This window comes from Cyprinus carpio, chromosome B17 (genome assembly GCF_018340385.1).
Source record: "Cyprinus carpio isolate SPL01 chromosome B17, ASM1834038v1, whole genome shotgun sequence".
Taxonomy (NCBI): Eukaryota; Metazoa; Chordata; class Actinopteri; order Cypriniformes; family Cyprinidae; genus Cyprinus; species Cyprinus carpio.
Window position 1 is genome coordinate 14,713,299 of NC_056613.1, and position 10,523 is coordinate 14,723,821.

Here is a 10,523-nt window from a genome sequence, read left to right on the forward strand (position 1 = left end):
TGGTAAACTTTTATATGTATATATTTGTCTTTCATAGAACTAATAAATGTGTGAAATCACACTGTTCGACAATGTGGTAAAAAGCTTTACTTATTAAAAAACTCTTTAAAAAAGTATTTTGAGGGCATATGTATAATAAATAGATGTATAAATACTTATTATTAATGCAGAATATCACAGCATGTGTAGTACTAATATCTGGAACATCTACTTTGGGGAGAAAATCTTGCACATTTATTTTTATGTATGCTAAATATTTATTTATGCATATAGTTTGTGTATTATGGCTTCTGGAAGGATGCAGGAAGAGGTAAAACGCATTGAGCATATTGATTTTTTTCTTTATACTCAAGTGTGAATAGATTGCCACCTAGTGGAGGTTTTGGATGTTATTGATGGAAAGGAACACTTTTGACTAGTTTAATTTCATTAATTTATTGGAAAATATATTTACAAAGACACCATGAGTGAATATACCATTTTAACTATATAGCACATTGTAAAGAGTTTAGCAAATTCTGATGGCATGCAATATCATTGGCATGATGTATTAAAGGTATTTCCATTCTCCATCTTCAGTAGAATGTTGCTCTATGTTAAGTAGACACCTGCATGATAGTCTGTTTCCAACCGTAGTCAAATATAAACGAGTTAAACAATGAAGTTAATCAATAAAAACCACAAGAACAAGTGGTTTGGTCCTTTGAACTGAAATGAAGCACTTGGATTCTGTTGTTTGTTTGGACGTGAAGTTTTTGAGTCAGATTGAGGACTGTGGGACTGGGGCCTTTGGGTGCATCCAAAATCACTAACTGCTCGAGTCGAGGCAGATGCTGAAGTTGAAGAAACACTGATTCTGGAACATTATGGTGTCTGAAAGAGAGAAGTTGATTAGAATGAAGGTAACTGAGGTCAGACACACATACAAAGCAGAGCGTTTACTCATTCTGACATAATATATTTAGAATTCATGACAAATAACCCTCACCTCACTTTCAGGATTTGCAGCTTTGGGAATATCTGGGGCATTTCTGTGATTACATCACAGATGTCATGACAACACAAGTCCAAATGGAGGTGAAGGAGATCCGGCACCTGCTCTCCCATGATCCTGACAGACTCCAACTCTGCCTTCACTCCCATGAGAGACAACCGCTGCACAGTCCTGGGAATCGATTCAGCGTAGACTTTGAGAGAGTGTCCTACTAGAAAAAGAGACAAAAATGAGGGATTAATTGCCTAAAAATCTGTCTTCGGCTGATGATACACAGGGCAACTTTTTCTTTTCCTAATAAAGCAATGGGCACTTTCTCATTGAGAATGGATAACAAATGTCTATCTGGATATTTTAGATCGATCATGGGCCCTGTGTCTCACCTGGTTGCCCATTAAAGGCAACATTTCCTAAAGTTGCACAGTGTATCATCAGCCTCATCTTCCTTAAGATGCTTGTCTTAATCATCCAAACGTTCTGAAACAGAAACTAGGGATGTCAATATAAATAAAATCAATGGTAACCCTTAACAATCTTGTTAAGTGTGTTTGTTAACGACATTAGCTAACATGAAATAACAGTAAAAAGCATTCTGTTAATCTTATTAGTTCATTTTAACATTTACTAATGCATTATTAAAATCAAAAGTTGCATCTGTTAATGTTATAAATACTGAAAATAATAAATACTGTCATTTATTGCTCATTGTTAGTTAATATTAATGCATTAATTAGCATTAACTAATGCCCTTATTGTGAAGTGCTACCCAAACAATGAACTAACAACAAAATTATTTAATACAATAATAAATATTATTATTAATATGATACTATTTCATTTGACTGCTATTTTTTAATAACTATTATTATTATTATTATTATTATTTTAATCATTATTCTGTGGGTCTCAAGTATGCAATATGTTTTGTTGGTATTTTAATACTTACATTAATTTATCTAACAGCGTATTTACTGATGTTCACCGGTCGAAGACCCTTTTTAAACTTTTCCAAGGCTACAATGAAGCATTACAAGTGTTGTGCATTTTTTTCATACTTACAAGAAATGTTGAGCTCTGAAAGTACATTGAGCCCTTCCAGCCATCTTGTGAGGCAGCAGAAGTTTGAATTTCCATGCCATTTTCTGTAATGCACTGTCAGTTTGGTCAGGGAGGACAGACCGTTAAAGGCAACAGAGGAGAGGCAGGGGTCTTCATAGTTCAGCAGCTCCAGGCTGCTCAGGCCAGACTCTGCATCCGGAGTCACTCCTGTGTGAAAGCAGGATGGGATGATGGCTGATGACTCTACAAAGTTATTTTTCTTTCCTCAAAGCATACATACCTGGGTGTCCATATGCTTTAGCTGGACAAAAATAATCATCAGGCAGAATCCCATACTTTGGCCCCAATCTCAAGGAAAGGTGTTTTAAGTTGGGCAGACGCCCCAACATGCCATGAAGGGCAGTTTTATGGATAGGATTTGTATCTTCATGGTACTTCAGTGTGGTAAGATTGACAAGTTGCGAAACTGCAGCACTTATCTCCGATATCGAGGCTCTCTTGACCTCACACAAGCAGAGATGAGTCAGTTGTCTCAAAGATAAGAGCGAGCTGGTCAGACTCCGACAGCAGCACTGACGGATGACAAGCCTCTGGAGGTGTTTTAAAGCCCCCAGTGTCACCAGAGCTGTGCCATCGCTGCACTGAACCAGAGTCACTGAACCGACCCACGGCAGCCACGCCACAGCTTGTTGCAAGACTTTTGCCGTTGCTTTTTGAACAACAATAGACTTGATTTTCCTCTGACAAAGAGTTTTCCAGAAATGTGAGTCGTAGAGCTTTTGGAGGACGACAACGCTGTCTTTCCATAAGGACCAGTGATCGATCAGTCTCTTAAAGTACGTGCAGCTTAAACGAACATTTAATTTGTCGCGATCAGAGAGAAATCCAAACACATGGATCCAAATTTCTTCTGGTAACGTTAGTTGAATCCTGGACATCGTCTCCTTTGATGAACGACGAAATGTTAAACTGCTCACGTATTTCCTAACATTTTAACTTAATTCTTATACACAACTCACTCAGTATTCTCTCCAAGTTCATATTTTCGACAAACGTGCGAAAAACGAACTGTAGCAAAGCGTGCGCGAGTCGTTCTTTTGAGTCGGATCTTTTCAAGGAATCAATTGAACCGGTTCACTATACCAATTTGAAAGATTCGTTCGCATTGAAAAGCTTGAAAAATTGTACTACTGTTCACCAGTAGAAGTAGACATGTTCATATCCGAACTGTGATTAAAGAGGTGTCTTTTAGCTTCTCCAGCATGTGCACATTTACAGAATTGTTTCAAGTAAATTCAAACTGATAACTTGAAACTTTATGCCGTTGCACCAACTCTGTTACATTTGGTTAGTTTTTGTTACATTATTGCTGTGACAGTAGCCATCATTTTTTTAAATTTAGAACTTTAATTTAATATTGTTTAAAACAAATGCAAATTATATTTAAGTTCTAAATTACTTTGTGTCATGGCTGGGATTTAACTAACATGGGATTACAATAAACGACGCAATTAATTAACCCTAATCGGTATAATAAACATCAATGTATTACGCGATGCCTTTTTTGAGGTCAAATATTCGCGGAACTGTTTTTAATCCAATTCTTTGAAATGAACTGTCCGACAGAACCGAGTCACTGAAATTAACCACTCACTTCCTAGTAGTGTTATTGGCGGAAGTGACGCAGTCCTTACGCGACGCGAGACGTTAGCCGCGCTTTATCCGGGAAAATTCAAACTAGTTTACATGGTAAGCGAGTCGTTTTTAGTAATCATAGGCCCTAAAGTCACTTAACTAACTATATATTATGTTGACCTTTGTTTCACTTACTCATTTTACACGGGGTTTGTCGACGGTTAAGTGTGCACGAGGTTGTTTTCGTTTTAACCTCTAAACGTTAGTAGTTTACAGCCAGACTAACGTTAATTTTGTTTATTATTGTTTGATTAAACGTTAATTTAATTTAAAGTGTTTATGGTTTAAATCGATTAAGATATTTATTTTATTACTGATGTTGCGTGGCAGCGAAAACTTCATTTATATATATATATATATATATATATATATATATATATATAAAGCGTCTAATTTTATAGACTAGAGACAATATTTATAGATGAATGAATCTCCACTTTTTAGCTTCTTTTGTTGATTAGATTTTTCCCCTTTGCATTTTATAGGATTTTGATGAGAACATGGACCACTGTGGGGCTGTAAACATTTAGTCTGTCTTTCCTCTAATACAATAATGTATCATCCACTACAAGACTATTTCATCGCTCCTGAAGCCCCTGAGCATGGTGACATGATCACACCAGTCAAAATCATACCTAAAGCAGCTCACGATTGGACAACTGGGTCAGGCAGAAAGATTTCAAACCGAGATGTGTTGGTGATGAACTCCACTGCACAGAATGCTGAAGAAAATAGCTCAAATATCCCCTGTGAGATCAGCAGCATCAATGCCACGGTGGAGGTCGCCCCTCAAGACAAAGCTGACCTGATGCTGAAGAGATGCACTGAGACGCCAGCAAAGATTTTTGCAAGAATGAAGGCAAAAGTTCAGAGACAAAACTCTGCAGGGTATGGGGGAGCCTCTGATCATGTTGGAAACCAAGAGATTTGTGGCAGTACCCCCTCGAACCCTGTAACGCAGTACTCACAAATGAATAACACAAGCCAGGAGACATATGTGTTAGCCCTCTCTCCTCCACAGTCACCAGGAGGAGATGCACAGCCTGGAGAAACAGATTTACCACAAGATAGTAATTCCATCAATCTTCATAAAGTACCTGGAACACAACATGAAACCTTTAATATGGAATCAGACTCATTTATTAGTGAGTTCTCCTCATTTTTTCCCCCCAGATGTCATACATAATGATGACTTCTATAAATGAATTCTATTAATTTCACTTTTCTTTTTCTAGAGCAATCTGTTTTACTTGAGAACATACCTGAGGAGATGAAAGCAAGGCAAAAGCAAATGCCGGAGATTCTTTCTAAAAGAAACAGACGTATGATTTTAGTGTTTTCTTTTAGTAATTGCTGTTGTTTGGCATTTTAGGACTGTTGTATTCAGTACGACCTGATTCATTTATAAAAATCTGTTTGCATTTGGTTACTTAAGAGCCTTGTGTGCTGTGGGATGAAGTGGTTCCTGATGAGACATTAGCCCAGCTTCCACGGAACCCCATCACTTATATCAGCAGTTCAAGGGACAGAAATAGAGGTATGAAGTTTAATTCTTACCCTGTGTTACTCACAAAACTAGAATTCTTCTTCTGTCACCAAGACAAATTCTTTGTGTGGGAAAAGATATTTGGCAATAAGTATTATTCAGTTTTTTACCAAAAATTGGGTTAAACATTTACTGTGATCTAAATAATAAAGCAAAGAACAATATGACACTGATCATAACACATTAGCTCTGTGTAATTTGATTGCAGGTGGTGGTGTTTTTGGTAAGAGGAGCATTTCCGTAGAAAAGGAAAATAAAGGAGACCTCCAAATAGACACGTCCCATAGTCCTGAGTCTGATCTGATTGATCAGTCGGAGTGCACAGAAGTGGTCCCTGGACTCCCTCAGCCCCCTCATTATCTCCTGGAGGATCCTCTACTGCAGCTCTCTCCTCGGGTGTTGATCCCACGAAAGAAAGCGTCTGTGTTTCAGTCAAATCAGCAAGCTAGACAAGCAGACGTAGCTCTAGATGAGGAAACAAATGTAAGTTTAAAAAAAACAACAGCATTTGTTTCTTAATGGCTCTTAAAACCATTGACAGAACGTCAAAACAAATGCAAAAACATGATTTGGTTATTTTATATTTTGTAATTGTGATCTGTATTTCAGCATTTGTAGTTAGTACGTTGTTTTGTCTTGTAGGCGAGAGGGATTCATTTAAGACACTGGGTTTTGAAACTGCTCAACAAAGACCTTGTTGTTGATGGTATTCGCGTGTAAGATATTTGCTTCCTACCTCTTTTTTCTTGTGTATCTTAAAGACTTGGCATAGTGTCTGCGCTATATGTAAATTGCATTATATTACAGCATTATGCTTTTTCATTAATTCTCTGTGAAGCTGTTTTATGTAGCTCAAATGATTTTGCTTGATACATACAGAGATACTATGATACCTTGGCACAGCAGTTTTATCATTGAAAGAATCTCAAGTAATGTTCTCAAGACGTCATCTGGAAGAACCTACGTCCTCATTGGGAAAATGGCCAAACATCCCAATTCATGTAAGATAATTCTGTTTAAATCAGGTTGCATTACTTGGATTGTGTTTATTTCATTTTTACAGTTTTGTTTCGACCCTTACAGCATTTCCATCATGGTTTTTGAAGAAATTTCTCTTTGGGTTCCCAAAAATGTGGAAGGAGTACCTGGATCAGTTTTTGAGTTGTCATATGGGGTAAGTTGCCTCAACTCTGTTACTATGTTATCAAATTATAAAAAGAAATTCTCCATTTCAAAAAGTTGTTTTGCCTCTTCTTGTTTTAGATCACAAAAAAATCAGGATGACAGTGTGAAACCTTCCAAATCTAAAAATCAACAGGCCTCTAAAAACTCAACATTCAAGCATTCCAAAATTCAGAGCGTTGTAACCTGTGAGTATAACATGATTTGTTACAGAATCAGTCATAATTATTTGATTTATTTATTGGCTAGTTGGTTATATGTTATTAGTGTCAGTATCAAAGAATGTTTGGAATCCCAGTTCAAATATTTAGTTTAAACTCTGTTCATCCCCATAGGTTTGAAACTGTCACACTAATATATTGAATTGTTTTTGTGTTACAGCTCCCATCACTCCCACTGACAGCGTTCAGCAGGGCAGTGCAAAAGTTTCCCGCAGCGGCCGACTCATCAAACCTCCACTGGAATACTGGAAAGGAGGGAGGATTGTTATGGACTCTGACATGAATGTCACTGTTCATGAGGACTACTCTACCTCAATGCTGTCCACGGTACTCTTCTCATTTCATTTAGCACTGCAAACAATGTCTTTGATCTCTAGTGGCATTTATGGGGACTTTTTATATTGTTATGGAGCAGGTGGGCCAATTCTTCAATTTGATGTTATTTTTTCTTTCCAGCCAAAGAAGCCAGTAAGTATGGCAACATCACAAATCACAGAGGAACAATCATCCAGGCCTGAAACTCTGGGAAGAGGTGTGCACTGATAACATATTTTAAAATGTGTTTGTTTTTCATTGCAAATTTTCATATTTACGTGTTTTACAAAAGGGAGGCGTAACGCATCTAGCAGTGAAGATGAATTGTCAGTACCACTGAGGAGGATCAAACATCGTTCCAACCCCCAAAGAAAGGTCCAGAGCAATCCACCGCTAATTGAGAGCATAACACTAAATAAACCTCCTAGAGCTCAGAAAGGACCCCTGGTTATGGCCCTCAGCTCTAACTTGGGTCATGGCATGAAACAAAAAGCTAGTCGACCTCAAAGAGCCTCTCTGAGAAAGCAACAGTCAAGAGGAGAGGAAATCGCTATGTGTTCAGAGTCAGAAATGATGGAAAACACAAAGGTTGATTCAGTGAATGGTCATTTTTCACCTAGGGATGGATCAGTGTCGTATGATGAGAAGGAAACAGGCTCTGAGAAGGATCTAAGGACAAAGCACAATAACAAGTCTTCCCAAAAGCAAATTCAGGATGAACCACAACCCATACTACACGACAGTTCCTTACGCCGAAGCGCTCGGATATACTCCAAAGCACAGTACTCTACTGACTCAAACAGCTCATTTGCATCTCCAGACCCTCCAAAAAGGCAAAGAGGAAAAGGGTCCACAGACCATAAACCGCTAACAAAACATAAGACTGAGAAAAACTCTACCAGTCATAAGGAACAAAATCAACAGGACTCAGTGAGAGTTTTACGTAGACCAAAAAAGACCTCTCAGAGAAATTCTATTGATTTTCCCACTGATGATGATAATGAAGAGAGAAGGCGACACGACAAGAAGCCTGCATGTACGTTATTGTTGAAGAGGACAAGACAAAGGAAAGCTAAATCTGAACTTAAAACAAAGGGACACCTTGCGTCCTCAGAGGACATGCATTCTGAGCACTCAGAGGGTGAGGAAAGTGTTCAACACGCTGCTTCAAATAACAGAAGATCAAAGAAATCTGAAACAGGAAAAGCAAACACTAGAAGCAAAAAGCCACACACAGAAAACAGAAATATGAATGAACAAGATGAGCTATTGGATGGAAATTGGACTGAAGAAGAGTTACAAAAACTGCACGAGTAAGCTTTAATCTTGAATGCCATTTTATTATGCGTGTATATATATATATATATATATATATATATATATATATAATATGTGTGTGTGTGTATATAAACAATTTATCTATATATTTTTTAGATTTAAGTTTTTTTACAGTTGAAAGAAATTCTGCTCATTATTTTACATTCTTTTGGATGCATGATATGTAGACAGATCATGATAGTATTGTGTATCTCTCTGGACAGGGCTGTCAACTCATTGCCCAAGCACAAGAGTGGTTACTGGGCAAAAGTTGCGTATATTGTCAGCACTCGTTCGGCTGAAGAGTGTCAGGAACAGTATAATTCCAATCAGAAGACCAACAAAAGACCCAGAAAAAGAGCTCAGAAAGCAGCAGCAACTGATGAGCCAGGTATAATTTGAAGGGTTATGACACTTTTTACAGATTGTGGAAGTTTTCAAATGCAAATCATGCATTTGAAAATGGAAAAAAACAACAAAACAAGGTCTTGTCTTGTTTTTTCTCACAGGAAAGGAAATAGTTGAAATAACTGCTAAAGCCGGAACACTTAAAAGGAGACAGCAGATGAGGCATTTCTTGGACCACATGCCCAAAGATAACCATGATGACGTTTTTGCCAACTCACCAATGCACAATAAACAAATCAAGGTGATTTACTGTTGATTGATTTGGACATGCACTGAACTAGATTCTTCATGAACTGCACGTACAGACCTGATGAAGCCCCCTGTCGGAATGATACCATATCCTGTCTATACCCTAAGAAAATCTAACTTGACGTTGTCTTTTGAATTGCCTGTGTTCGCTGCAAATAGAGATGAAGATTTCAGCCTGCTTCAGAACCCTCAGACGCCGAGTTCTAGCATTTCTACTGCTGCTAAAACCCCTCAGTGTCTGCACATCAGCCCAGGAATGCTGGGATCCATCAACAAGTACGCTTTCATCTCGACTGCCAAAGCTATATTTAGTGGGCGGATGCTGAGTGCAATCATCAGGCTTATTGCCTCATTTTAGAAATGTTTCAAAAATACAGATATCTAAGTTGGGTCTTTGTATAAACCATTATTTTTTTTGTTTATTTTAAGGAATAACATGGACAAGTACATTTACCATCTTCAGAAGGGACGGAAACGGGGAAAAAAGGCTCCCCCAATGGTAATGGTATCAAAATCCTGCTTATCTTTAATCTTGCTCCCATAAGTGTTCCAACGGTTTAATTTTTCTCCCTATCAAAGTGATGATGGAATATTTTTCTTGTGCAGGACAAGCATACACCAACTCCAGTAGTAAAGAAGACGCTTAAGAGATGTGTTGGTATGCAAATTTTGGTAACTCAAACATGCTACTGTACGTTGAGTTGAAAAATATGTTGTTTGTTAATATTACTCTATTTTTTTTTCCTTCATCACTGTTTTTAACAGCTGAAGATGAAGACTTTGTGGTGTGGAACATGCTGTCAGATAAAGACATCCCATCCAGAGATGATGACAGTGACGAGGAGGATGATTATTTTATGGACTACTGCTGAGTTTCACTAAATTTCAGTGCTGTTAATCACATTATTTTACAATATTTTAGCTTCCACTTTTCCAGTTGTTTTTAAGTGTGTTTTGGTTTGTCAAACACCAGTGCTCATGAAACATTTGCTAGCTCTAGCTTACAAAACATCTCAAATGAAGATTTGTAATTTGCCTTGTTTGGCCAGTTGTTCTACAATGCAGTGTTTATCAGTGAGTTGTATATATATATTTTTTTTAATCTGAAGTTCAAATCTGTAGATGTTATACCATAATTCTGATGAAAGAGGCTAAACTCAGCTCGGTATAAAGAAATGCAAAAGAAACAAGTTCTAAATTCCTCTGGTGTGAAAGCAACAAGTTGAAAATGCCACATTTTAGATTATTTTATTTGATTATATTGTAAATAAATATATAAGCAAACACAATGTATGAACAAATAAAAATGTATAAAAAAAAAAAACGTCCCTATTGGTCTTTATGCTTTTAAAACTTATTTTTGTCCACCAGTTTCACTCAAGTATGCTGTGCTCACAGTAAAGCTCTGTCTTTGTCATGTTCCGTCACGTTCTTTATAAATATGTTTTTGGAAAATGTCTCTATTGGTCTTTATGCTTTTTAAATGCTGTGTAAAAGCACAATATCAATTAATGCCTTTATATTTTCATATTTTATC

The 10,523-nt window shown here is 37.3% G+C and overlaps 2 protein-coding genes across 5 annotated transcripts; one reads left to right on the plus strand and one right to left on the minus strand.

The window, feature by feature from the left end:
• Positions 1 to 416: 416 nt before the first annotated feature.
• Positions 417 to 3,173, minus strand: im:7136021. The gene is made up of 4 exons (XM_019099047.2): positions 2,334 to 3,173; positions 2,054 to 2,260; positions 989 to 1,205; positions 417 to 873 (listed from the first exon to the last, which is right to left on the minus strand). Exons 1-4 carry the CDS (start codon positions 2,989 to 2,991, stop codon positions 669 to 671), a joined length of 1,287 nt encoding a protein of 428 aa, XP_018954592.1. The 5' UTR covers positions 2,992 to 3,173; the 3' UTR covers positions 417 to 668.
• On the plus strand, positions 2,752 to 10,295 carry LOC109084306 (mis18-binding protein 1-like). Of its 4 annotated transcripts, none has more exons than XM_042742432.1 (18): positions 2,752 to 2,889; positions 4,234 to 4,893; positions 4,984 to 5,070; positions 5,184 to 5,285; positions 5,503 to 5,777; positions 5,937 to 6,010; positions 6,174 to 6,295; positions 6,378 to 6,468; positions 6,558 to 6,664; positions 6,858 to 7,024; positions 7,154 to 7,229; positions 7,305 to 8,325; positions 8,554 to 8,720; positions 8,839 to 8,978; positions 9,123 to 9,262; positions 9,416 to 9,485; positions 9,593 to 9,644; positions 9,752 to 10,295. In XM_042742432.1, exons 2-18 carry the CDS (start codon positions 4,302 to 4,304, stop codon positions 9,856 to 9,858), a joined length of 3,390 nt encoding a protein of 1,129 aa, XP_042598366.1. In that variant the 5' UTR covers positions 2,752 to 2,889; positions 4,234 to 4,301; the 3' UTR covers positions 9,859 to 10,295. The 4 variants fall into 4 exon arrangements, with proteins under 4 accessions (XP_042598366.1, XP_042598364.1, XP_042598367.1 ...); XM_042742430.1 differs by lacking the exon at positions 2,752 to 2,889 and adding an exon at positions 3,653 to 3,802; XM_042742433.1 differs by lacking the exon at positions 2,752 to 2,889 and adding an exon at positions 3,807 to 3,924.
• The last annotated feature ends 228 nt before the right edge of the window (positions 10,296 to 10,523 follow it).